A 27,618-nucleotide genomic window follows, 5' to 3' on the forward strand; every position below is an offset into this window, starting at 1 on the left:
TGTTGTATTTTTTCACGTGGCTAAAATATTTCCTCTTTCTCTTCCTTGTCTGTCATGTGGATAAGTGAAAATGAACAGGCTACAAGTGTGGGAGTTCAAACAATATGGTGCAGCTGGAAAATATTTGACCCATGAAAACCTATGTTAAATGACAGGCCCTTTTAGCATTGCAGCATATTCTGCTGAGGTTTCAACTTTTCCCAGCATTTCTCAAGTGAGTTCTAACGATGTTAAAAAAAAAAAAAATCCCAGCAGAATAGCAGTGGTGCTAAAGAAAACCACTTTTCAGAGTAGTGCTGTGATAAATCTAATCTGCTCTCCATAAAAGAGATGATCATTAGTGATTCAATCAATCTGGTTATTACTGTTAGGCTATTTCTTAGGAGGAATTTAATATGGGATAAGGATAAAACTAAGTAAATCACTTAGTATATTTAACCTTAGGATTATGCCTAAATCCAAAAGAATGTGTTTTAATGGACACACACACACACACACACACTCACTCACACTCACATAGGGGAGTGAGAAAGCAAACAACGGTTTATTAAGTTTCTAATATATAACACACACTGGGCTTGGCTTTTTATATAACTTACCTCATTGTAATCCTCACCAAAAAAGTCATTGCCTAAATTATTTCAAATATTTCTCAGAAATAGCCCTTTTGTTTTAATATAACAGTAGTTTCAAATGATATTTAGAAACAGAGAATTTGCAATGGAGTATGAAGTCAGAAGCATTACTCAAAAAGTACCTCCTATAAGGGTTTTGCCATTAGAATTATTTGGTTCACAAACTGTGAGCTTTTAAATGTCCCTGAACTCTGTATCTCACTTGATGTGATGGAGGGAAGAGACGCCACAGGTAGAAATGAAGAAGGAAGGAGGAGGAGGACCAGACTGAGTTTCAGAGGCAAACTCGGGGTCTTATCCGTGCTGGAGGGGGTGGTGGCTGTGAGGCTAGTGGATGACTTTAATTGTGAATAGTCCCAGGAAGGTTGGCTGTGCCTTAGAGATCTGCAGTTACTGACCCTGGGGCCCTTTCTCTCGAGGACTAAACCTAGTACTTTTCTACCAGGTAGAAAAACTGAATGGGGCCTTTAGCCCTGAGAGGTACAACACTGGTCACAGCGGGAAGGTTCTTTTCCCCATAGAGACTGCGAGCTGCATCCGTCTTCAACTCATCATGCAGGAGAATTCACTACAGTTCATTCAGTTATAAACAGGTGAAACCAAGGAGCAGTCAGGCACCCCATAAGGATGTGCAGAATGAGGGAGATGCTGAGAATCAGGCTAAGAAAACTCTGTTTTCTCTTGCAGCGTTCTCTGCCGGAGCGCTGTGATTGATCACATGAGCCGCATCGCTGTGTATGAGCTATTGGCAGATGCAGACATTCAGCTCAAGGGACACATGGCCCGATTCCTTCTGGTATGCTTCTGTTTTGCCCATTGAATTTTAGAAGCATTTTGCTGATATCTATATTTTTTGAAGCTTATTAAAATTTTGACTGCGGTTGCATTACTCCTATAACCTGTGAAGAATTGCCAGTTTGATATTTATTCTTCCTATCTAGAACCTGACTTGCCTCTTCATTTATTTGAGCCTTTTTTGGTATGGCATAATAAAATTTAGTCATATTTAAGCACCTCTCACAAAATCCCATTTCATTAATTTTTATTCATTTCTACTATTATAAAGAAAATGTCTTCTGTTGTTGTATTTCCTAGTTTATCATTATTGCCAGAGTTTAGAAATCCCATTGCTTATCATTTATTTTCTTTTCCATCTTACTATTTTATTATCTCTATTAGCTTCTTGGTAAATTTTATCAAAATTTTAAAGCTTGTAATTACCTAGTTTAAAAAAACTATTTCAAAAAGAATATCCTTCAGTTAATCATATATATATATGTGTATATATATATTATTAAGAGTTAAAATATCAAGTATGGCAGACTAAATAATCTTCATGCCCACCCTTGTAATGGCATGACTTGAACATTGAGGGTTCTGATAAACAGAGGCAGTGGGATCTCGCTAGAAAGGAGGTGGCCAGATTTACAATGACAATCTCAGGGAATTTAAGATTCTCTTGAGTGTGAAGCAACTTCCTGTTACTGATGATACTACGCACGCATCACACCCTGGGAAATGCCAGGCCCCCCTGTGCTAATGTATTTTAAATATTTGTGCCTGATGGTATTAAAAACTTGGAGCCTACTCTTAAGAAGTAGCTGGAATTCAGTTTTTAAAAAATTATAATTATAAAATTGTGACTCCTTCTTAAAACATAACAATCCAAGAGAATCTAACCTCTTCATCTTTGGACATTATAATGGAGCTGAATGTTCATCATTTAAGAATAAGTTTTCCCTTTTTTTTTTTTTTGAGACGGAGTCTCGCTCAGTCGCCCAGGCTGGAGTGCAGTGGCGCGATCTCGGCTCACTGCAAGCTCCGCCTCCCGGGTTCCCGCCATTCTCCTGCCTCAGCCTCCCGAGTAGCTGGGACTACAGGCGCCCGCCACCTCGCCCGGCTAGTTTTTTGCATTTTTAGTAGAGACGGGGTTTCATTGTGTTAGCCAGGATGGTCTCCATCTCCTGACCTCGTGATCTGCCCGCCTCGGCCCCCCAAAGTGCTGGGATTACAGGCTTGAGCCACCGCGCCCGGCCAAGTTTTCCCTTTTTGAAGTAGTCAGATGCCATTCAGAGTCAAGGCTGGCTAGAACATAAACTCTATGAAGGCAGAGGTGTTGTCCATCTTGGACTTGCAAGACCCCCTAGTTTCAGTAGTATTCAACAAAAATGTTTGTTGTTGTTAATGAATAGCTTTGCAGTCAAGCTGGTAATACAGTTTTGATGTAAAATAAAGTATATTGATAAATTAATGACTGAGTTTCTTGCGTGGCTCAAAAACTAGCTCTGGAGACAGTTTCTTCAACAAAGGCCAAATGTGCCTGAGATGGGAGTCATTCTTTATTAAGAAGGGTTATTTCTAGCAGTGGCAGCCCTCACTTTGAAAAGCAGGCTCTCTGGCCACACACCACATCCCCTGTCTTCCTCCCAACGGGCCTGAAAAGCCAGGATTGGCCCAGGACAAGACAGAAAAAACAGGCACTGGAAGTCACTGAAAAGAGTAGTTTCTGAGCTTTCTTATGGTTTTGTTCTCGGTTCTGTTTATGTAAGTATTTCAGCAGTAATTCAGTCAGTAATTCTACAAAACAGTAAAAAGGATTTGTTGCACACAGTGATGCCTGAGGACATGCCATCCTCCAATATTTACTACTTTAAAATAACAATTAGAATTATTACGGATAAATCCTTTACTTCATTGCTTTTTTAAAAGGGTGTTTTTGGCCATACCATTGGTTTTCCTGGTAACTGCAATGTGCCTTTGTGTATTGTATTTGCTCAATAGCATCAAGTTTGTATCATACCCGTTGAAGAATTCTCAGCTGAGTATGTGAGACCGCAAGTCCACTGCATTGCCAGTTACAGGCGATTTGTCAATCAAAGGTAATGTGTTTCCTTCCTGTCTCCCCGTTCATGTCCTGAGTGACACTGGGATGAGTGTAAGGCTGAAACTTTATACTCAACATCAGAAATGATCATAAGCCAAGGTGCTAAAGTCTGGTGGTGGATTTAAAACAGAAAGAAAGAAAAACCAGCTAAATAATTTACCCCAGCAGTCTTTCCAGAATTCCATAATATCAGGAAGCTGATCCAGGAACAGCCAGGGAAATGGTTAAGCCTATCCCTGGAGGGCAGGAACCCTGAGTTCTATTCTAAGCCCTCGAAAAGACTCGTTTCGTTCCAATCTTTTAATCTCTCTGTCTGAGACTCTTCATTTGGAAAACCATGAAAATAATGACCTATCTCATAACTATGTGATGAGAATCAGCTAACTAATGCTTATTGGGGTTTTGGTAGGGTTGTTTTGCTGTAGATTCAAAAACAGCTTATGGGCATGGTCATGAAATCTGGTGTGCACGGTTAGGACTGTAGGAACCACCAACACAATGCTTTTCTGGTTGTGCGTAAAAGAGACAATGTGCATTTTTTTCCTTCTTATATAGTGTTCTGTCAGTATTTATGTTTACAGGTGAATCATGTTGTATTTCATTGATCTCATTTTAACAGTTAATTTTAGTTCTGGAAAGGGAAGTTTCTGTAAGTTTCTATCTAACTTACTTTACTTCAAAATCAAGATTCTCTGTGTTTTAACTAGTTTAATGGAACAGGTGGCTGGAATACACTTGGCATGAGTATCATTATATAAAGATCCCTAGAGTTCTGTGCTGCCCCCAGCACTGGATCCTTTTGATGCCCATGTGGGTTTTGCTCCAAGTCTGTCTCTTCACTGATGGACAGTCCTGTAGCTTTGGGTTCTTTTAAAAATCAGATTTTAAATATTCTATTTTCAGTGCCACCTGTGTCTCCCTGGCCCATGAAACTCCTCCAACAGCATTAATTTTGGATGTTGTAAGTGGCAGGCCTTTCCCTCACCTGCCCCAGCAGTCTTCGCCTTCTGTTGATGTTCCTCCTGGGGTCACCTTGAAGGCACCGCAGGTAGTGTGCTGTTTCTAAACCAGTGGTTCTCAAAGTATGACCTCAAGTAGCAGCATCCACATCACTTGGAAATTTGTCAGCAATGCAGATTCACAGACCCACTACAGACCTACTGAGTTGGAAGCTCTGGGGGTGGGCCCAGGAATGTGTGTTTTAGCAAACCCTCCAGGTGATTCTGATGCTCCTAAAGTTTGAGAACCTCTACTGTCTTCTGTGAAGAGTCCAGAAATGCAGGCATCTGGTTAATCCTGCCTAGGACCACCCCTGCCTGATGCCCTTTCCCTCCTAAGCTTTGTCCACTAGACATTTGGCAATTATTCATGGCCCATATTGTGATATCTTATATTTTTGTGGACTGCTGCTGTTTAATATAGTTATTTATTAGTTTTCTTCCCAAGTTGGATCATAAGAATTTTAGAATAGTTATTGTAGCCAAGAACCCCCCCGCTTTTTTTTTTTTTTTTTTTTTTGAGACAGATTCTTGCTCTGTCACTCAAACTAGAGTGCAGTGGCATGATCATAGCTTACTGCAGCCTCCAACTCCTGGGCTCAGGCAATTCTCCCATCTCAGCCTCCCAAGTAGCTGGGACTAGAGGTGAGCACCACGTTGCCCAGCCAATTTTTTTTTCTTTTTTATTTCTGTAGAGACGGGGTCTTGCTCTGTTGCCCAGGCTGGTCTCGGACCAGTAAACTTTTTTGTATCCCCCACTGCACCAGCACAGTACCTTGCAGGTAGGAAATTCTCAATAAACATTTGTTAATCAATCATCTAGAGCACAAAGGTGAAATATAATAAATTAATGCATTTTGTGAGCTAAAAAAATCACAGGACTTTTAAAGTTCTACATTATAAAAATATAATTTACATTATGATATTACAAGGTTTAGTATCCCTTATCCGAACTGCTTGTGATCAGAAATGTTTTGAATTTCATATTTTGGAATATTTGCATTATATTTATGGGTTGAGCATCCCTAATCTGAAAATCTGAAATCCAAAATGTTCCAATGAGAATTTCCTTTGAACATTATACCAGTGCTCAAAAAATTTCAGATTTTGGAGCATTTTGGATTTTCAGATTAGGGATGTCCAACCTGTATTATGTCCTTATAATCTCAAAGATTGTTTGCATCTGTTCACAGTGCATTGGATTTGAGAATTTACAGGATCTGAGCGATAGAATCAAATAAGATCCCATATAGGAAAGGCAGTCTAGAATAATAGGGGGGAATGAGTTGAAATCAAGATGACAGAGTTCTAGTCCTGCTTTTGTCATGAAATTAGTGCATGATTTTCCATGAACTATTTACCCTCCCTGAGTCACGGGTCTCATCTGAAAATGAGGATGAGCTATTTTGTGAGTTAAAAGATTCGTTACTCACAAAGTGAGGCTTTCTGGGGAGAGCAGGCCTTGTACTCGAGCTTGAGCAAAAGAGGGCGGGCTGTAGCTTTTAGCCCTTGAAAAGACTCCTTTTCATGGTGGGAGTGGAGGGAGGGCCAGGGCTGTCCAGGCAGGACTTCCTCTCCCAGGGGCTGAAATTTGTGTGATTAGAACTCCCCACTCATGACAAAGGAGGGAGCTGGGAGCCCCTGAGCAGTCTTATGAGCTTGTCTGGGTGTGGGGCAAAAGGCACAAGGGTGTAATAGGGCTTGAAAGCTGTCAGTGGGCAAACATCAGAAATGGAGTCAGAGCTGGGCACCATGGTTCACACTTGTGATCCAGCACTTTGGGAGGCCAAGGCAGCAGTATTGCTTGAGACTGTGAGCTCAAGATCTGCCTGGGCAACATAGGAAGACCCTGTCTCTACAAAAATTTAAAAAGTACCCAGGCATGATGGCACATACTTGTAGTCCTAGCTACTTGGGAGGCTGAAGCAGGAGGACCGTTTGAGCCCAGGAGTTTGAGGCTGCAGTGAGCTATGGTTGTGCCACTGCCCTCCAGCCTGGGCGACAGAGCGGGACCCTCTGTCACTCTGAGACAGAGTGGACTGAGCCTTTACTCATGGCTTTGGCCTGCTCCCGTGATTGTTTTTCATAAATCCCGATTCATCTGGTCTTGGTCTTAACAATAAAGAGCGTTGATCTCTTAAAAAAAGTGGAGTCAGACTCTTTACTGCATAGTTATTATGCATAGCACTGTTATGAACATTTAAGTATGGCCTTCTTGCAAACATATGACACATTTCTTTTGGGTATGTACCCAGAAGGCCAATTGCTGGGTTATGTGTTCAACTTTGGTAAATATTGCCAAACAGGTTTCCAACCTGACTTACCAAATTATACCCCCTCCAACGTGTATGATTGGATCACAGTTTGTTTATCCAATCTGCAAGCAAGAGACATTTGGTTTGTTTTCAGTGTTTGTGATACAACAAAAAAAAGCTACTGTAAATGTATGTGTGAAGGCTTCTGGGTGAAGATGGGTTGTCATTTCACTTTGGTAAATAGGTTGTTTTGTTTTTTAACCTCTGAATACTCTTATGATTCCAGTTATTCATAGCTCTCCAGCTTGAGGGTTTTTTGGGTTTTTTTTCCTCCTCTTTTTTCCTCTTAGAATCAAGTGACCCTGAGAGGACGTGTACCACACCTGGGCCGATACGTCTTTGTCATCCATTTTTATCAAGCAGCGCACCTGACGTTTCCCGCGCAGGTGTCAGTGGACGGCGGGTGGCCACGGGCAGGTGAGCCACAATGAGCAGGCCCTGCTGCCTGCCTTGGGCCGACCCCACAGTCCTGTGCATGACAGGAAGTCTCTCTCTCTCTGCCAGGCTCCTTCCGTGCCTCTTTTTGCCCCCATGTGCTTGGCTGCCGGGATCAAGTGATTGCCGAAGGCCAGATTGAGTTTGACATCTCAGAGCCTGAAGTGGCTGCAACCGTGAAGGTTCCAGAAGGAAAGTCCTTGGTTTTGGTGCGTTCCTCTTGTCCCTCAACTTGCTCCTCACGTGCCTGCCTGGCTGGCCATTTTGGGTGTCTGTTTGGCTCATGGAAATAATTCTTCCAAGGAATTGAAGTCATATTTGTAGAAAAATGTTTAAATTTTACAGCTGTCTTTTGCTCCCCAATAGATAAATAAGTAAATAAATAAATAAAGCATATGACAATTAAAATCAAGGGAACTAGACGGAAGAGAGCAGGCATCGCCCCTCTTCACCAGTCCCTGCTTCCTCATCTGACCAGTCTCTGGAGCATTTTTCACTCCCTTCTTCCTTTGGCCCTGCAGTTGCTTTCTCTCTGTTTCCCCTGCTTTCTCTAGTGCTCCTTGGGTGATTTCTCTTTTTCCACTTGTCACTGTGTGTTGGCGTTCCTTCTGATTTGACGCCGAGCCCCTCGTTGTGTCATTTCTCCTTGGATACGTCTTCCATGCCCATCGATTCTATTCTCTCCCCTGTGGGAAGGATGCTCACATCTGTGAGGTCGTCTCTGATCTTTCCTGAACTCCAGTATGTGACCACCATCTCCTGCGTATCTGCCTGGCCAGAGATCTTGCAAGTCCCTTACTTAGTCTGCACCCTGCACAGCCCTGGTGTGCCCACCCTGTTCATCACCTTGAGTGATGGCAACCAGTGCCTAGAGTCATGCTGACCCCCCTTCTCTAGCAGCTCTGCTCCCACATCTGTTACCACACACCGGGGTCTTTCTCTGCCATGCCTCCTGGAGGCAACCATTCTCTTCTAGCCCCGTTGTCCTCGCTGACCATCCTTCCGCTCACCTGGACAGGGCCAGCCTCCTGCCAGCACTCCCTTCCTGGTCCACCTCTTTCCAGTGCCTCCTCCGCACTCCTGGCCATTACCTACCTGACTGGAGGGATAGGAGCATACCGTGTGACCCAGCCGCTTCTCTGGGCTTCCAACAACTGATGGGATACGGTCCACTTACTGCCCTAGGATCCATGTGCCTCACTCAGGCCCTCATGACCCCCTAATTCATCTTTCATCCTCCTCTCTGCCATTGCCCTACTCCACGCCTCCCCCTCCCACACCTCACTCTCTGGCCATGCAAATCCATTCTCAAGCCCCCAGATATGCCATTTCTTCTCATGCCACCAGGGTTTCTCACACTGACCCTTTTTCTGACATTTTCTGTCTGTTTCTCTACCTGGATAAGTCCGGCGTACCCACTTACCCAGCTCAGAGTTTATTCATCTTTTTGTAAAGCCCTCCAGGAAGCATTGCCCGGACCCTCTGTGTGGCCCTCCAGGTCTCTGCGTGAGCCTTCTCCTCTCTGAGGAAGTCGTCTGCCTAGGAGACAAGGGCTGCATCTGTTCATTTTGCATCCCTTGTGCCTGGAATACCACCTGGTGTGTGGTGCTCGGCAAACGTTTATTGAATTGAATATCATGAGAGTAGTAGGCTCCCTGTAAGCTGTGAGCTGGTGAGCAGTTGACAAAGATGTTTGAAAATTTCTACAGTATTTGCTATAAGCATATTCTGATTTATACTGACACAGGGAACCAAATTACCGTTAGTCATAATAGAGTAGCAGGTATGATGTCAGCTCCAGGGACAAGCCATGGTGTTAGCTTCTGCATTGTTCTTGCCACTTTGGTTTGTTTCCCTTTAAAAATACAAAACAGCCATCCCTGGAGATCCAGGGAAACACCAGACATGAGTCACATGGAGCCCTGGCCATGCAACAGACCCCTGCTTATCCCCAAGGTCCCATCACCCAGCCAGCACACAAGGCTTTTGTTTCTCTGAGTAGAAGTGCCAAGGGCTCTGCCTGGGAACTCATCGTTCCCGGCATAGTAATGTGGACTGAGCCTTTACTCCTGGCTTTGGCCTGCTCCCGTGATTGTTTTTCATAAATCCCAATTCATCTGGTCTTGGTCTTACAATAAAGAGCGTTGATCTCAGTGAAGAGAAAGTACAGGTTGAATATCTCTTATCTGAAATGCTTGGGACCAGAAGTGTTTTGGATTTCAGATTTTTTTTTTTCGGATTTTGGAATATTTGCATAATACTTACAGATCGAGCATCCCTAATTCAAAAATCCCCAATCCAAAATGCTCCAGTGAGCATTTCTTTTGAGCGTGATCTTTGAGCATTATGTCAGTGCTCAAAAAGTTTCAGATTTTGAAGCATTTCAGATTTTGGGTTTTTCGAGTAGGGGTGCTCAACCTGTATAATAAGTAGCCTGAGGTCTGTGTCATCATTGGAAATTCTAAGACATGCTGGTGGATTTCTTTCAGGTCCGTGTTCTAATGGTGCCTACAGAAAACTATGACTACCAAATACTTCACAAAAAATCCATGGACAAGTCACTTGAGTTTATCACCCATTGTGGAAAAAACAGCTTTTACATTGAGTGAGTATCACTTTGTGGGAAGGCTCTGGAATGCGGAGGCACTCCCACATTCCTGACCAGCTCGAGGCCCAGGGAGGGGCTGGCCCTCGGATGTGTCCTCTTCCCCCTACTGCCCAAGAGAGTGTCAGTGAGTCCCAGGGGAAGATGCTCTTTCTCCACACTGACCCTCCCATGACAGACTTTGCCATGCACTGCCTGGGAAAGATGACTGTCCTCAGCTGTGAACCCAACAGGGGCACACACCTCAAGCTGAGATTCAGGGGCTGGTTAGGACTTTCTCTCCCTCTCCACTGCTTCCTGTGTGCCAGCACAGATTCCTAAGACATACCACACAAGGTACCCTCCACTGGGAAGGACATCAACCCTGAGTCCCACTCTCCTCTACCATCTAACCAAGCAGGGCGTGTCCAGAGACATGGCCTCCCTGCCCTCTCTCCTTGTGTCCTTGAATGCCAAGAACTAGGATGGTCCTGAGTACCAATTCCTGCCGTTCTCTTCTGTGGACCCACCCTTTTCCTGTTGTAGGGTTCCTGAGGAACCCAGGCGCTCCAGAGGCCCTGGGAGGCAGACACCTGCTGTACAATGAATATTAAGGCAAAGGCTCTTAAGCGGCTGTGGATGTGAATGCTGCTCAGCCACTCCATAACCCTGCAGCCTCGGGAATGTTGCCTAACTTCTAGGAGCCTCAGTTGCCTTATCTGTGAATTGGGGCTTAGGCCTAATCGGCTGGGAGGTTGGGAGGTCATGTGGGATGTCACTAAGGCTCCCAGCACACAGCATTCAATGAATGTTAGTGATTCTCCTCCTCATTATCATTTTATTAGTTATATTATTACACACATAGGTCTACTTTTTTGGTAACAACTTTATTGAGCTATAATTCACATACTATATAGTTCATCCTTTAGGTCTATTTCCACTCTTTTATTCCAGCTGTGCAAGGTTCCCACTGACCTGTTCTGTGATGTCTCCTCCTGTGGCAGGTGGTAGGGAGAGGGTGTGCCTGTCACCAACTGAGTCTGAGGTGGGGTGTTTCCCACTCTTCCCTGACTCCAGAACCATGAGCCACTCCCACAGATGCTGCTGGGTGGAGCAGATGGTAAAGGCGAGGTTGAGGCCACTCCCATACACACCTCCCTGGGCATCACCATGAGTTGTTTCTGTCTCCACAGCCCCCAGACAGCCTCCAGATTCTGTAAGAATTCTGCCAGGTCCCTGGTGGCCTTTTACCACAAAGGCGCCCTGCCTTGTGAGTGCCACCCCACCGGGGCCACCAGCCCTCACTGCAGCCCTGAAGGTGGGCAGTGCCCATGCCGGCCCAACGTCATTGGGCGGCAGTGCACCCGCTGTGCAACAGGCCACTATGGATTCCCACACTGCAAGCGTAAGTGCACGTTTCCCGTCACCCAAGGTCTACTCTGGTCCCGTGTGGATGATGCTCACTGGGGCACGCTTCTTCCTGGCACTGTGCTAGAGACTCACCTGGAGATCTGGAGAAATGCAGGTTCTGATTCAGGAGACTGGGCTGGGGTCTGAGTCTCTACATTTCCAATAAACACCCAGGTGATGCCCATGCTGCTGGTCCCTGGACCACACTCTGAGTAGCAATATTCTAGAAGATAAGTATTTGTGACTCCCCTGCTGTGTGACCTGTGTACTTGGCAAAGCAGGTGAGTGTGACAAGTCTTAAACCTCAGAGTCTTGGAGAGCTTGATCCCCTTCCTCACGGAAGCCCCTTCCATTTCTTCGACCCAACCCAAACTCTGTTGAGATAGGACAGCCAGGGTCATGTGGCAGCACTACTCACTCAATGAGAACCCGTGGGAACTTTATCTAAGAACCATCCTGTGGCCTGAGGGGTAGGGTCAGCTCACTTCATGTGACTGCAGTGAGGAATGCAGTGTGCGGAGTCCCCATGCAGAGGCCAAGGAACAAGGACCCTGCTGCCAGGTCGTGCCCTGACCCTGGGCTCTGGACCCACAGGGCACTGGGGTGAGGTAGATATGGAGCTGCTTCAGGGAGCCTGAGAGCAGCCTCCTACCAATTTCTAGAATCCTTCGATGGTCCAGAAGCCCCATATGAGTGGCACACAGTGGCAGCAAGGTGGGCTCCTTCGAGGGTCTATCTTGGAGCTGGCTGGCGCAGCTGCTCCTCATTCCCCATCCACACTGTCTGCCACGAGTATTTGGTGTGGTTGGTCCTGACTCCAAGAAACGGGCCTTTCAGATCTAACCATTTCTCTCAGACCCTTTGGAGGCTTCTGGAAAACCTGGCAGTTGGTGGAGTGCTGCTGGAGACCAGGCAGCCTCTGACCGTCACATGGTATTTCTTTATCCCCTGGCCAGCGTGCAGCTGTGGCCCACGCCTTTGTGAAGAGATGACAGGGCAGTGCCGTTGCCCTCCCCGCACGGTCAGGCCCCAGTGCGAAGTGTGTGAGACACACTCGTTCAGCTTCCACCCCATGGCCGGCTGCGAAGGCTGCAACTGTTCCAGGAGGGGCATCATGGAGGCTGCCATGCCAGAGTGTGACCGGGACAGCGGGCAGTGCAGGTGAGCTGGGGGAGTAACCTGTCCGCTTCTGTCACAGGGAGGTCGCACACCATCTGCCCACACACTGGTCATCGTCACTTTCCACTTCCCACCTGTCCAGGGGTGTCCTGTGTTGACCCCAGTGTGGGCTTCCCAGCCAGAATGGGTTGCAGTGAGTGGAGTGATTGGCCTTAGGCTCAGAGCCGGGCAGAGCCTGCGTGGATGGATTGTCAGTCATCTTGAGCTGGCAGCAGCCTTGCCCATAGACTCCAGCATGCTGTCACTATGGGACTGTGTTCTGTGTGTGCCATGAGGCAAAAGTGGGAGAGGAATGATACATGCATAATGAAGGTATCTGTGTGCTTTGCTGGGTTGCCTTGTGGTGAGCACCTGTCCATTTGTATTTAGGTATAAGCTTCATACCCTCCTTCTAGGGTTTGCTGGCAGTGTGTTTAAGGTCAGTGCCTGATAAGTCTGAAATCCCACCTAGCTGAGGTGGGCTGGAAGGGGTGTTGGGGCCTCCGTGGCAGGGCTTGGTGGGAGTTAGGAGGGAGTCAGGGTGAGCAGGAGACAGACTGGAGAGCCTGGCCTGAGAGTGGGGCTGCCCTCAGAGGACCACAGAGCAGTCCAGTACTTAATTGTTAAGGAACAGGTAGAGACCTTGGCTCATGCAGATGCTGCGTTGCTGAGAGGTTTGGTTCAGGGGCTGCATTGGAACGTGGAGGCTAGTGTCACATGGTTCCAGGTGCTGAGGCTGATCTCAGCAGGACTGGGTGGGGGCTGCAGGGGCCAGAGAAAGGGTATGGCTCCAAAAGGAGGGACTGGTAAGAATTAGATCAGTGGTGATATGCCAGGGAAACTGAGTCAGAGGCCAGGCCAGGATGGCAGTGTGCAGGGGAAAGCAGAAGGTTCACCATGCACCCCACTCCCTTCAGCATGCACCCCAGGCACATGGATGTTATGGAGTCTATAATTTGGGTGTGAGAGCCGGGAGGGGCTGTGGCTGCTAGGGACAGGCCTCAGTGACTCCCACTTGAGGGTGGCTGTGGTAGTCTCCCATGACTGCCATTAACAAATGCCACAAACAATGCTAAAATAACAGAAATTTATTCTTGCACATTTCTGGAGCCTAGAAACTCAAAATCAAGATGTCAGCAGGGTTGGTTTCTTCCGGAGGGTCTGCAGGAGAACCTGTCCCATGCCTTTTCACTTCTGGTGTGCAGGTATTCCTGGGAGTGCCTGGGCTGGTGGCTGCATCACTGCAACCTCTGCCTCCGCCATTCCATGCTGTTCTCTCTGGGTGTCTCTGTCTTCCTGTGGTGTTCCCCTCTCTGTGCGTGTCTCGGTCTCTTCTCATTTTCTTAGAAGGACACCAGTCATACTGGCTTAGGGCCCACAGTACTCTGGTATAAACTCATGTTAACTTAATTACATCTGGAAAGACCGTGTTTCCAAATAAGGCCACATTCTCAGGTACAGGGGGGTAGAACTTGGACAGATCTTTTGTGGGGATACAATTCAACTCTCTATAGCAGCGATGTTTGCTTTTCTAAGGAAGGCCTCTTAACCACCCCTTTAATTGTCATCTGGTGCCTACCAACTCCTTTATACTACTGGAACATTGTAAGGAAGCTGGGAGAAAAGCTTGAATCATGAAACATTCCAAGGCTTTAAAACCACAGGTGTGAGTCCTGCCTGAGTCAGGTCAGTCACTCAAGAACCGGAGGGGATACCTGTGTTTAATCACAGGAAGCAAAGGAACCAAGGAGGAGATGGAGAAGCAGTTTTCTGGCAGGAAGAGAAGCAGTAGAGTTTTCAAAGGGAGTAGTTTGTCAACAATAAATCGCTGCAAATGGAACTTCACAGACAATTTCTCAATGCTGCTGTCACAGAAAAAGAAAACCAAGAGTGCTTTAAAAAATGTTTTAATCTTGTTAAGGCACCAGAAGGTGATGGACAGATTTACTGTAGTATTTTATGTAAAATTCTAAGGAGTTTTATTTTAACAAACTCTCACTGCCAATGATAATTTAATAGACTGGAATATTCTCAGCTCAGGATGGAGGCATGTCTACAGTAAGTTTTGCCCAAACCTGACAGCATCAACAGAAATGGAATCTTACTGGCTTGTATTACACTTAAACCAAGATGTAAAACTGTTTACTTTGACCTTAGGAAAGGGACTATAATAATCTAATGGGATAATGCATCTTCCCATGATCAAAGTGGATTTGTCATAAAAGGGCCTTGGCAGAAAATGTAAGGAAGTTTACATTACTGTAAATTGCACAAATTGCCCATGATAATTTCAGTGTAAATGCTGAAAAAGCTTTTGATTGCCTGAAAGGATTACTTCTTTATAAAATATTAGAGGAAAAACTAGAAGTTTTCTGGTTTTATGAAGAATATGTTTCGTATAGCTCATGTAAAATAAAAAATCAGAGATAACTAGAGTTTGCGAGAAAAAGGAAAACATCTTTTCACAGTCATATAACAGACTGTCCTGCAGTTGTACAAATCATCACAAACTGCAAAGCTGAAAAATTGCTCTTTTCAAATTGTATTTAATTACTTAGAGGTGTTCAATTTTATCATACTGTAAGAAAACCAGACTGTTACAAATATTCATCTACTTTAACATGAATTAAAAAATAATTTTAGCAATCCACAATGCTCACTCTTTACTTAAGTCAACCCGGTGTTGTAGTTTTAGAGGCAATGAGGATAAGTTGGAACCATAAAACTGAGCCTTCGACTCACCTTTGTCAAGTCCTAGCTATGAGACTGGGCAAGTCATTTTGCCTTCCTGGCTTTCAGTTTCTTACTCTGTAAAATGAAGTTTGGTAAAATCATCTCTAACTTCCTATATAAATTTAAAATGCTGATTCCATTCCTTTTTCAATCTCTGATTGTATTACAGACTATATTGTGTAATTATCAAAAGGTCTATTATTCTGGCCAACTCTATTATATCAAGATCAAAAAGATGCTTATATTGATCAAAACTTCATTTTTTATAGCACAAGACAGCACATATATCTATTTATAGTGATGAAAAAGTAAATTTGCATCTGCTCCTAATACTGGAAGACATGTGCCATCAGATTCTCTGAACACACAGAAGGGCTAGAATATCTTCGGAAGACTTTATCCATCTGTGTCAGACATGAGGAAGCTGGAGATCCCTGACAGTGAAAGCTGCCGTGCTGTTGACCACGTCCAAGCTATTTTCAGATTGATCAAAGGAGATGGCAGTCCACCTGGACATCCAGCGAAGCCATGTGTACCTCATGCCTTTTCAGAAGGATAGTAGCCACAGGAAAGATTTCGGGATGCCCTCTATCTCCACTCAGATTTACTAAGCTTTTGTGTTAAATGGAGAAATTAAAAACCAGAAAAGATCATAGACCTGATGTTCTCAGAACAGAAGGGCTCCCAGCGAGGTGTTGATTCACGAGCCCTAGCAACTTGGAGACGCAATTTCTTTGATGCACCTCATCAAATAATCAATGACACTGGCCAGGCAACGTGCAGGCGCCGGGATGTGCTGTTGACCCAGTGGTGACTGCTGTGACTGCCACATAGAAGGAGCTCAGGGTTCTCACCTGCACGCCCTCTGTTGTCCTTCGTCTTCTGTAACACTGGCATCTTTTTCTCCCCTCTCTGATGATCCTTCTCTGGCCATTTCACTGGCTTCATTTTTCTCCTTCTGCCCCCAGACCAAGAGGATGTGTGGTGTGAGTTGTGTCCTGTCTCTGCCGCTCACTGTCTGGGTGACCTCAGGTATATTACTTCTGTCCTCCGGGCCTTAGGTCTCCATCTGTAAAGTAAGGATCCTGGAGGCACCTACCTCATAAAGTCCTTTAGAGGGTTAAATGTCTCCTGTGAGCACACTGAAAGCAGGGCCTGACACACTCTGAGCACCCAGTAAGTATTAGCTGTTGTGGTTATTTGCCAAGGTCATGGCTGTCTGCCTTCCTCCCTCTATGCTTTGTCCCTGAGACTATACCCATTCTCCTGGCTTCAGCCACCCCCCTCCTGGATGATTCCCAGATCCAGCCCTGCTCCTTGAGGGCTATCCTATTCCACCTTTATTGCAAATCAGCTCAACCTGGGTTCTCTTATTGACTTTATGCAGGTAGCCTTGGACAAGTTCCCTGAGCTCTTTGGGCTCCTGTCTCCTCACATCTATTATGAAAAGTTAGATTGGATAATCGTTAACTCCTGAATGCTACAATACTGATCCTATCTCTAAAACCCATGTCATTGCCTTCGCTTTCAAGCCATTTCTCCCTTTGGATTAAAAAAAAAATTCTACTTAATGATAACAGCTTCTTTCCAGTCCTTTAAACCTGAAATCTGAGTATTATCTCAGAATCAACCCATTTTCCCTACAGCCAGTCAGGTGTCAACTTCTGGCAAGGGACATATTATCCCCCTTCCTTTCCATGGCTGTCTACTGCCTGGTTGAGTCCTTTTACCACTTCATGTTCAGATAATACTGATGCTTTCCTAGTTGACCTTCCTTTTCCTGGGTTACTCATTCATTCATTCTTTCTTTTTTGGCTCTCTAAGAGGAATATACTAAATTGACAATTATACTGGGATTCAAACATCTGTCTTTCCCTTAACACTGTTCATAAATACATGGTACTGTTAGTCTGTGAACTTGAGACAGTGTTGATAAATGCGTACATGTTTATGATTTTATCTCCTTTTTGATTTATGACAGGCTACCCTTAAATGTGATTTTATCTTCTTGGCGTGTATTTTTGTTTGTTTTTGTTATTTTAATGAGGATGAAATAGCTCCCTCAGTTCCTTGTGAAGTTTTTTTCCTTTCCCTTAAATGTTATTTTGGATGTGTTTTGTTGCTCAAAGTGCATCTCATACCTATTCTATCTTGGGTACTGTGCTTCCTGTGGAAGGCACACATGTCTGTGGTCTGCTGGGGGCACCTGTTCTAACCAAGAGTGGCAGTGCAGCATGGTGAGCGCCATATTGTGTGTGGGCTGTTATGGGAACACCATTTCCATGACATCACATTCTTTGCTGAAGAACCTTCCTTAATTCCCCATTGTCTAACAGGATAAAGACCAACTTTCCATGATTTGAATTCTATGTACCCTAACTTTTTTTTTTTTTTTTTTTTTTTTTGAGATGGAGTCTCGCTCTGTCACCCATTCTGGAGTGCAGTGGCGCAATCTCAGCTCACTGCAAGCTCCGCCCCCCGGGTTCACGCCATTCTCCTGCCTCAGCCTCCTGAGTAGCTGGGACTACAGGCGCCCAGCACCACGCTCGGCAAATTTTTTGTATTTTTAGTAGAGACGGAGTTTCATCATGTTAACCAGGATGGTCTCGATCTCCTGACCTCATGATCTGTCCACCTTGGCCTCCCAAAGTGCTGGGATTACAGGTGTGAGCCACCGCGCCCGGCCTCTACCCTAACTTTTAATGCCTTTTTGTTTTTTCTGCTTTCTTCTCTGGCTTGGTTTTTTCACTTCCTCTAAACACTTTTTGTCTGTGTTCTGTTCTCCAGTTATGAAAGGGCTTCCTCCTGCTCTCCTACTACCCCCAAATTATGCCTGTCCTTCAAGGATTTTTGTGTTGAAAGTAGAAACTCAAAGAATGCAAGGAGCCTTCTATGAGTCCACAAAGATCACCTCATCATCTCATTGGCCAAAGCAAGTTGACTGCTTAGCCAGCTTCTCTCTTAATTTCCACATTCTAGGTCTTGTGTCCTCAGTGAAAACATGTCCATGTCAAGACTGACTTATTCTACTTTGTCCCCTCCCTCCCATGTCCCCTAACACAGGAATGTGTGTGTAGAAGGCACTCAGTAATTCTTAAGTGAATAAATAAATAAATAAATAAGGTAGATTTTGGGCTCTAAATTAAAACTGGACTTCGACATGAGCATAATATGAAGGGCCTTACAATGTTTGTTTATTTATTTATTTATTTGAGATGGAGTTGCGCTCTTGTTGCCCAGGCTGGAGTGTAGTGGCATGATCTTGGCTCACTGCAACCTCTGCCTCCTGGGTTAAGCGACTCTCCTACCTCAGCCTCCCGAGTAGCTGGGATTACAGGCATTCACAACCATACCCGGCTACTTTTGTATTTTTAGTAGAGATCAGGTTTATCCATGTTGGTCAGGCTGTTCTCGAACTCCTGACCTCAGGTGATCAACCCGCCTCAGCCTCCCAAAGTGCTGGAATTACAAGCATGAGCCACCACACCTGGCCCGTACAGTGTTTAATGACCAAAGGATGCAGCTCACCCCAACAGATCTGGGCCTGATTCTCTGAGACATGGCAAGCACCCACCCATGCCTAGATGTTGTTACAAAACATTTGGCCAGGAGCCCCATTGCTGTGGAGATAACTTCTCTTGACCTGCTTCCCCAGAACTGCTATTCTGCAGCTGCTTCTTGGGTACCAGAAATTTGCTGTGGAGAAATGTACCAAGTCAGGCTGACATGAGGTCATTTTAAAGGATGTTCAGCCAGACTTTCAAGAGGAAGTGTCCTATTCCTTCCCTATTGTCATGGCACCACCAAAAACTTCCCTATTGTCATGGCAACACCAAAAACTGTCTTTGCACAGGATGCATAAGCTCAATGATCTAAACATTGCAGTACTCAAGAATATAGATATTGTTTTGGTTTACCCTGGCATAGCAGCCCCAGCGGGGCCACTCAGGGTCCTGTTTGCAGGCTGCTACTCCCCTCCCTCTGCTCTGTTGGCTTTTTTCCCGTCTGCTTTAGTGCTCTCAGCTGCTACCCATGTGCTGTGTGAGGCTCAGAGCTTGGTCCTATATTACTGACTGGCCACACCTTCTCAGTCACTCTCTTTCCACTGCATCTTCTCACATACATTCTAAAATAAATACATAGGCCAGTTATGATTTTGCTTCCCTTCCTCCTTGTCTGGACAAGCAGCTTCCACAGCTGCCCTTGCTTCAGGTACTCCTGTTCCTTTCCTTTCCAGTGAAGTGAAAATATAAAATGCAGGCTCCAGGGTCGGATGCAGTGGCTTACACCTGTAATCCCAGCACTTTGGGAGGCTGAGGCGAGCAGATCACGAGGTCTGGAGATTGAGACCATCCTGGCTAACATGGTGAAACCTCGTCTCTACTAAAAAAATACAAAAAAATTAGCCGGGTGTGGTGGCGGGCGCCTGTAGTCCCAGCTACTTGGGAGGCTGAGGCAGCAGAATGGCGTGAACCCCGGGAGGTGGAGCTTGCAGTGAGCCGAGATCGAGCCACTGCACTCCAGCCTGGCGACAGAGTGAGACTCCGTCTCTAAATAAATAAATAAATAAATAAATAAATAAATACACAAACCACACACAAAAAACATAGGTCCTGTCTGTGTTACCTCACCTTCCAGGTCCCCACCCAGATCACTTGCTCAGGGGACACTCTGAGCCGTGCCCACCAATGGCGTTCAGTGTGTGAGTTACTCACCTGCCACCAGCATCTTATTAATGCACCCTTGGCCAGAAGCCCCGCATGTTTGCTCAAAGAAACGCTCAGACCTTGGGATGCCAGTCTGCCAGGTTGGCATTTCATGGCAACACTGTCCCTCTGTGCACAGTGTTCTTTCCTTCACTGCTAGGAAAAGAGAAGCAAGGTTCACCCAGCCTATGTCAGGCCATCTCCAAAGGCCCTCTTCTCTTCTGAGGCACCTCTTTCTGATGGCTTTTATTTTGGGAGGGGTCATCTGCAACTCTCTTCTTTCCGGTCTCTAGACCACCAGAGTCCTTGTGCTCCACACTTGCTGTCTCTCCAGAAATAAGGAATCAACTGGGAACAGGCTTTATTTTTTTTTTGCTGGACTGTCTGATTACATTTAGTCTGAGGGTCACAGGAAGAGAGCAGGTGCTATTAACCTGGGGCCAGGAACCCTCTTATAGAGAATGCGAAATTGTGTGTATATGAGAGTGAGTGTTTCTGTGGGTTTAGTGGACGCTTTTCTGAGATGATGGCCCATAGTTTACCCAGCTTTCCAAAAGAGTCTCTGATCCTCTCCCAAAGTTTACAATCTACTGCACTAGAGCCTTCCGCTTCAAGCAGAATGTTTACATTCTATACCTACATTGCTCTAAGTGTGGTTTGGAGGCTATTTCCTTATAGAATCATTTCTGCAGGGATCAAGTAGGGAGAGATGAGAGGGATGGGGATGAAAGACGGAACTTGCCAGCAGTTCTTGCAGGTAATGCTGAGTTAGTCCTTTTAGGCGTGCCGGGTGGACAGAAAGGCACTGTCTGCTCCCCTTAGCCCATGTCACAGCTAGAATAGTAATGGCAAATACTTACATGTGTGCAAGCAACTACTCTAAGGTTTTTACATGTATTATTTAATCCTCACAACAATCCTGTGAAGTAGATATTGTTATTTTCATTTTTACAGATACAGAAACTTGGTTGTAAAGAGACCAATTTGCCCAAGGTCCAGTAAGTGGTAGAGTTGGTATTCAAAGTAGGTTACCTGGTTCCAAGTTTACGTTCTTAATCACATACAAAATCCTTTATAAGCAGATATTTGCCAAAGGGGAATAAGCAGATATTTGCCAAAGAGAAACTTAATGGAATATGAAGAGTCATATTTAACTTTTTTAAGGATGGTCTCTGGGGGAAGATATTTTCATAGGTATTAGGAGATAGATGATGGCCTACATTTGGTAGTAATTGAACAATAAAATGTTATTCCCTATATGCGAATAAAAACATATTTCTAATATTTCCCTTAGTCCCTCAGAAGAGAATCAGTGTGTAGGTAGATGCCAGCTCTGAATGCAGTGCTTGGTTCCCCAGGGCTCGCAGCAGTTTCTCTTCCCCTCCTCGACCTCGAGTTCTGGGCTCTTCAGGCACGGCCATAGCCCCCTGCTCTTCTGCCTCTACTCAGCTGCTTGTGTTTTCTTGTCTGCCCGGTGCTTCAGTCAAAAGGACCTGCAGATGGATGAGGGTGAATGACTCAAAGTGAACCCCCCACCCCACACTGTGCTTTCCTCTGAGCTCTGGCCCTTGCAAGAGACAAGGGACGTTAAGATCCACTCTGTCACCGAAGCAGGGACATTGGGAGTCTTCCTTGCCTTCCCTTCTTTCCTCTACTCCTCATCCAGAATATTACAATATTCCCAGAAACCTCACCCCAAAATATTCCCAGAAACCTCACCCCAAAAGAGTTTGGGAGCCCATCCCTCCTCCCCATCTGGACACCTTTGCCCTAGGTCAGCCCTAGTCTCTCTCCTGACTTGACAGCCTGCTGCTGCTGCTGCTGCTGCTGCTGCTGCTGCTGCTGCTGCTGCTGCTGGAACTCACCCTCTGGGCTCCATGCTTCACACAAGTCCAACCACACTCTCTCCTTAACAGCTTCTCATGACAGGGTTCCCCTGTTTGTAACTTGCCATGTGCCAGGCACTGGGCTGAAATTTTGCATGCACTGCCTCACAGGTTCCCAGTAATCCCAGGAGGCAGCAGCTACCGTGTTCTGTCCCTCACAGATATGAAAAGCAGGCTTTGGGAAGTTAAAGAACTTGCTAAGATGGTGTGTCTCATATGGTCAGAACTGGATTAGAACTGTAGCTTTGCATGCACAGGTCTCAACTACTGCGCTGTGCTGCCATGGGACAGTGTCCAGCCCCTCTGTCCTGATGATCTGACACCACCTACCTCCTCAGGCCATGGGGAAGCATTCCCTGCCTGGACATCCACCCCAGCAGCACCATGCTTGTGTTGTTCCCTGTACACACTGAGTGATCTCCCGCTGTGTTCCTTCTGCCTGGAATGCCCATCTCAATTCCTACCCCATGGCTCTGCCCTTTAAAGCTCAGGTCAGGAGTCACTTCCCCCAAGGAAACTTGTGACTGGATCACCTGCTACTCCTCTGAACCTCAGTTAGACTCTGTGGTGTATATTGTCATCATTTCCACTTATGGGCCATCTGCGGGAGCCCTCCAGGCTCAGGGGCCACATCCATTCTTGCACCCTCAACACGTAGTGCTAAGCCTCACCCATGTACGATGGTCATCCATGACCATCCACAATGGCCAATGACCTACTTTCTGTTAGTGCCTTTTATCTGCCTCTCTCCATTCTGCCTTGGACTATAAGCAGGCATTGTATCTGTTTAATTGGCTTTGCACACCAACTACTTCACTATAGTATAAGTGAGCCCTTTAAAATTGTGTGTACAAAGATGATGAATGATGATTTTTGCTTCCTTTACTTTGTGTACAGATGCAAGCCCAGAATCACAGGGCGGCAGTGTGACCGATGTGCTTCCGGGTTTTACCGATTCCCTGAGTGTGTTCCCTGCAATTGCAACCGAGATGGGACTGAGCCAGGGGTGTGTGACCCAGGGACCGGGGCTTGCCTCTGCAAGGTAAGAGAGATAGTGCAATGTCAGAGACGCCAGCTGCCAGTCAGCGGGGAAGTGCTTCATGTTGAGTCAACATAGAAGAGTATGTGGGAAATAGGACTGACCCAGAAGAGATGTTGATAGTGTGAGTAGCGTTTTGTAGTCATGATCTCATTCTACAGAAATAGTTAGGAGGCAAGATCCCATTTATCTTTTGGAGAGGTCACAGACCACCTTAGAATCTGATGACAGATATAGACCCTTTCCAGAAAATCAACACAAACTTTTATCTACAGTTTCATGAGGTTCATAGGTTCCCCTAAAACCCACTCCTGAACCATGGACTCCAGGTGATCATCTCTGCTCCAAGGGGTTCCACCAGGTTGTAGGAGACCTTCCAATTCCCAGGAGATGTTTTAAGGTGGTGGTGAGTGAGATGAATTGGTCTCCCCATCCTGTGAACCATACAGTGCTATTTCTCTACTTGCAAGATGCCGCAGGGGCATTTTATGAAATTTAGAGAATTCTCTCTTCCATTTGTGTGTGGTATAAAAGTTTAAACAATTAACGTGGGATGTAAGCTTAATAATTAATGTCTCTTTTAATGTTTTGCTCACATCCTTATCCTAACATCTTGTGTTGGTATTTAATTTGTGCAAGTAGCTAATTGCAACTAGGGAAATTTTGGAAGAAGTGATCTCTTACTTCATGTTTTGCTTCAACAGGAAAATGTAGAAGGCACAGAGTGTAATGTGTGTCGAAAAGGCTCATTCCATTTGGACCCAGCCAATCCCAAGGGTTGTACCAGCTGTTTCTGTTTTGGAGTAAATAATCAATGTCACAGCTCACATAAGCGAAGGGCTAAGGTATGCATTGACAGGAAGTGCTGGGGAACATTTTGTACATGGATTTGTTAAATGGTAAGTGTTGCCCTCGCTGCTCCTTGGTCTGCAGCATTTTAAAATTCTTGTTTCCTGAATTCGTTGGGTGTTTGCTCGACTATCATGTGCTCAGAGGGGCTTTCCTTCACCACTCCCGATAAAATAGCCCACCTTGGACACTCTTGCTGACCTTACCCTTGTCTTCCCTACAGCAGTCATCACTCCCTAACATATTTAACATTCTGTTTTAAAATTTGTTTATTGCCCTTCTTCTTCTGTCCCTAGAATGTGAGTTCCCTGATACACCCCTAGTGCCTAGAATAGGACCTGGGACATAACAGATGCCCAGTAAATCTCATTAAATAAATAGAGTTTGTCATTTTCCCCCTTAAAGGAAAACCCTGTTTCTATACTCACAACACTCTAACACCAAATGTGTGGGGTTTTTTTCCATACCAAAAATTCTCTGATTTTCCCAGACACTCCCGGGGTGTCCTGCAATTCAATTCACTTCTGACACTCTCTACCTGGAGGTGGCATCAGACTGTACAGGCTAAGGGCTCAGTTCTTCCAGACTGCCCCCACTTCAGATGCCAGTTGCAAGTCCCAGGCCTCCAGTACTTCTCCAGTGTTTTGCTACAAGTCGGGGTTCCCACAGCCCCTTCCTCATGTTTATAATCTGCTATAATGGCTCCCAGAATTCAGGATATACTTTCCTTCCTATTGCTTTTTATTATAAAGAATATGATAAAGGAGACAGAGCAGCAGCCAGGTGAACAGGTGCATAGGGTGAAGTCCAGGGGGTTCCAGGCATGGGAGTTAGGGCGCACCACCCTCCTGGCATGCAGACGTGTTTACCCACCCAGGAGCTCTCCCAAACCACCATTTAGGGTTTTTGTTTTGTTTTGTTTTGGTGGCTCTTTCATGTAGGCGTGATTGATTAAATCATTAGCTATTGATAATTAACTCAATCTCTAGTCCCTATCCCTTCCTCAGAGGTTGAGGGTAGGGCTGAAAGTCCCAACCCTCTCATCCTACCTTGGTCTTCCTGGCTACAAGCCCCCATCCTGAAGCTACCCAGAGGACCCAGCCACCACTTATCTCATTAGCACACAAAGAGACACTATTACCACATCAGAGAGTCCAAGGGTCTTAGAAGCTCTGGCATCAGGAATTGTGGACTAAGACCAAATATTATGGCAAAAGATGCTCCTATCACCCCTCTCATTCAGGAAATTACAAGGGTTTTAGGAACTCGGTGCCAGAAACTGGTAGTAATAGCCAAATCGATATTTCTCATTGTGTCTCATTATGTCACAATATCACACCCCTCATTTCTCATTTTTACTTCTTTCTGTTTTGCTTTCCTTCTCACCTATTTTATCATATCTTTTCTTTGACTACTTTTTTTTTTTTTTGAGACAGGGTCTCTGTTGCCTAGGCTGGAGTGTAGTGGTGTGATCACAGCTCATTGCAACCTTCGCCTCCAGGGCTCAAGCAATCTTCCTGCCTCAGCCTCCTGAGTAGCTGGGACTACAGGCATGCACCACCACACCTGGTTAATTTTTGCATTTTTTGTAGAGTCGGGCTTTTGCCATGCTGCCCAGGCTGGTCTCAAACTCCTGGGGTCAAGCAGTCCTCCCACCTTGGTCTCCCACAGCGCTAGGATTACAGGTGTGAGCCACCGCACCTAGCCTTCTTTGGGCATTTTAAAAATTAACTCAATGAAACTAAAACTGTTCTTGCTTTCATTATTCCATGAACCAGTAACCTCATGCTTGCCTTCTTTGTGTGAGTCATGTCTTATATCCAACAAGTATTCAAAAACAGATTTTTTCTTTTTTTTTTCTTTTTTTTTTTGCCTCCCAGGTTCAAGTGATTCTTCTGCCTCAATCTCCTGAGTAGCTGGAATTACAGGCATGCCTCACCACGCCCGGCTAATTTTTGTATTTAATAGAGACAAGGTTTCCCCATGTTGGCCAGGCAGGTCTTAAACTCCTGACCTCAGGTGATCCGCCCACCTTGGCCTCCCAAAGTGCTGTGATTACAGATGTGACCCACCATGCCTGGCCCCAAAATGACTATTTTATATATTTTACTGCCTGCCTATTTCATATCTTTTACTGCCTGTCTCCTAAAAGGAGTGCAGCTAGTAATTGGAAAAAAAAAATACTTTGTAAATCTGCTCTGAAGTCTCTTCTCCCCTGGGAACCAGAAAGCATTAATCCAACCCTATGCTTGGTCAGTTCTTTCTTTTTTTACCTCAAAATTAACTGGCTTCCTTTGTGACCAGGAAACGATTTAATTCTGATGCTCCATTTAAAGAAAAATAATAATAGCAAGCCACTGAATTCCACATCACATTTTTCTTTATAGGGAGCTTGCCATTAAATGCGCCATGGTCCTAGTTTTTATTCATACGTTTATTTCTTTATTATTCGAACACTCATTGTTCACCTACTAAATGTCAAGAACCAGGATGTGTGCTGGGTTACAAAGATAAATCCCACATACATAAGGCCACTGCCTTCCCAGAACTCCCAGTGGCAATGGGTGAGACGGGGCTCCGGCTTGGGAGGGCAGGTGGAGGAGGAGATGCATGAAGGAGGCCTCTGAGGCAAGGAGGCTGCCCGTGAAGCTTTCTGTATACATCATGCAGCCATCACGAGGGGTGCCACGACCAAGACGTTTTCATCCGTTGCTTCTCTCCCTCTTTCCAGTTTGTGGATATGCTGGGCTGGCGCCTGGAGACGGCAGACAGAATGGACATCCCCGTCTCATTCAACCCGGGCAGCAACAGCATGGTGGCGGATCTCCAGGAGCTGCCCGCAACTGTCCACAGCGCGTCCTGGGTCGCACCCGCGTCCTACTTGGGGGACAAGGTAATGATGTCCTGCTGTTCTTCTGGGCCCTCAGTGGCCCTCTGCTATTGCTGTGTGAGCATCATTTCCTGGAAATCTGGAAGGAAGCATCCAGCAGTTCAGGTTACTAACATTCCGGAAATGAGCTGAACTAAAAATGAAGAAGAGACCTTGCTTCCTGCTGTGAGGGGCTGAGCAGGCACCCACTGCACCCCACCGTTGCCACGCATGAGCTACCAGCAAAGGAAATCGCCCACAACGTTTTCTCAGTTTTACCTAATGCCAAAGAATTTTCCTCCAGAGAAATAACCATTTAAATAATATTTATTGCAAATGGGACATGCATGCTTTTCAATGCCAGTGCTGAGAATTCTTTATTTTAAGGCAGAAGAAAGCCTCTTTGTTAGGAAAACAAAAGCTGACAAGTGACTCACAAGCTTATTAAAAGAAACGCAGGATCTGGTGGCAGTTCGACTTTCCTAAGGAGAATCGCACTAGTTACACACTCCTCAGGAGCTTACAAACCACTTGCTCTTCCTTTGCTGCATGAGTTATTATGCCAGAGCCTGGCCACCTCCACACATTTTATGAGGACAGAAACGCAGGCCTCATGTGGCAACACCATCAGGTGACATATGTTTCTTAGCAAGGGTGGAACTTGCTAACGGGTGGATTTCACAGGGCCCGCCTCAGGGGATGCCATATTCTCACATTAGGAGGAGTAAACTATTAGGGCCTCGGCCTGAGGTCTCTAACTTTGTCTTCTGGATGAAGGACTGTGGGTTTTGACATCTGAGTGTGGGAAATATTGCCTCTCTCCTATGATCCCACTACTCTCACTTAATACTCCTCTTTACTGCTATATGATGGGCCCATGTGTTATCTATCGTCATGTAACAAATTACTCCAACACCTTGCAGCTTAAAGCAATAATGATTATCTGGGATGAAGAATTCAGGAGGGGATGGCCCAGAGTCTTCCGAGGTTACTGTCAAGATGGCAGCCAGGGCTGTAGTCCCCTGGGATTGGAGCATCTGCTTCCAAGCTCACCCACCTGGCTGTTAGCAGGCCTCTGCTTCTGGCTAGCTGTGGGCTGGAAGCCTCTGTTTCTCAT

The 27,618-nt window shown here is 45.6% G+C and overlaps 1 protein-coding gene across 1 annotated transcript in view; it reads left to right on the forward strand.

Annotated features, from left to right (window-relative positions):
• LAMA3 (laminin subunit alpha 3) overlaps positions 1 to 27,618 on the forward strand; it is a 275,849-nt gene that overhangs the window by 154,747 nt on the left and 93,484 nt on the right. The window contains exons 24-34 of the mRNA XM_017883982.1: positions 1,323 to 1,431; positions 3,417 to 3,514; positions 4,423 to 4,567; positions 7,123 to 7,249; positions 7,337 to 7,476; positions 9,757 to 9,872; positions 11,045 to 11,256; positions 12,218 to 12,422; positions 22,642 to 22,786; positions 23,488 to 23,628; positions 26,364 to 26,525. Of these exons, the coding sequence (XP_017739471.1) occupies positions 1,323 to 1,431; positions 3,417 to 3,514; positions 4,423 to 4,567; positions 7,123 to 7,249; positions 7,337 to 7,476; positions 9,757 to 9,872; positions 11,045 to 11,256; positions 12,218 to 12,422; positions 22,642 to 22,786; positions 23,488 to 23,628; positions 26,364 to 26,525 (1,600 nt within the window). The remainder of the gene's footprint in view (positions 1 to 1,322; positions 1,432 to 3,416; positions 3,515 to 4,422; positions 4,568 to 7,122; positions 7,250 to 7,336; positions 7,477 to 9,756; positions 9,873 to 11,044; positions 11,257 to 12,217; positions 12,423 to 22,641; positions 22,787 to 23,487; positions 23,629 to 26,363; positions 26,526 to 27,618) is intronic.

The sequence above is a fragment of the Rhinopithecus bieti genome, unplaced genomic scaffold (assembly GCF_001698545.2).
Source record: "Rhinopithecus bieti isolate Rb0 unplaced genomic scaffold, ASM169854v2 scaffold_13577, whole genome shotgun sequence".
Classification (NCBI taxonomy): Eukaryota; Metazoa; Chordata; class Mammalia; order Primates; family Cercopithecidae; genus Rhinopithecus; species Rhinopithecus bieti.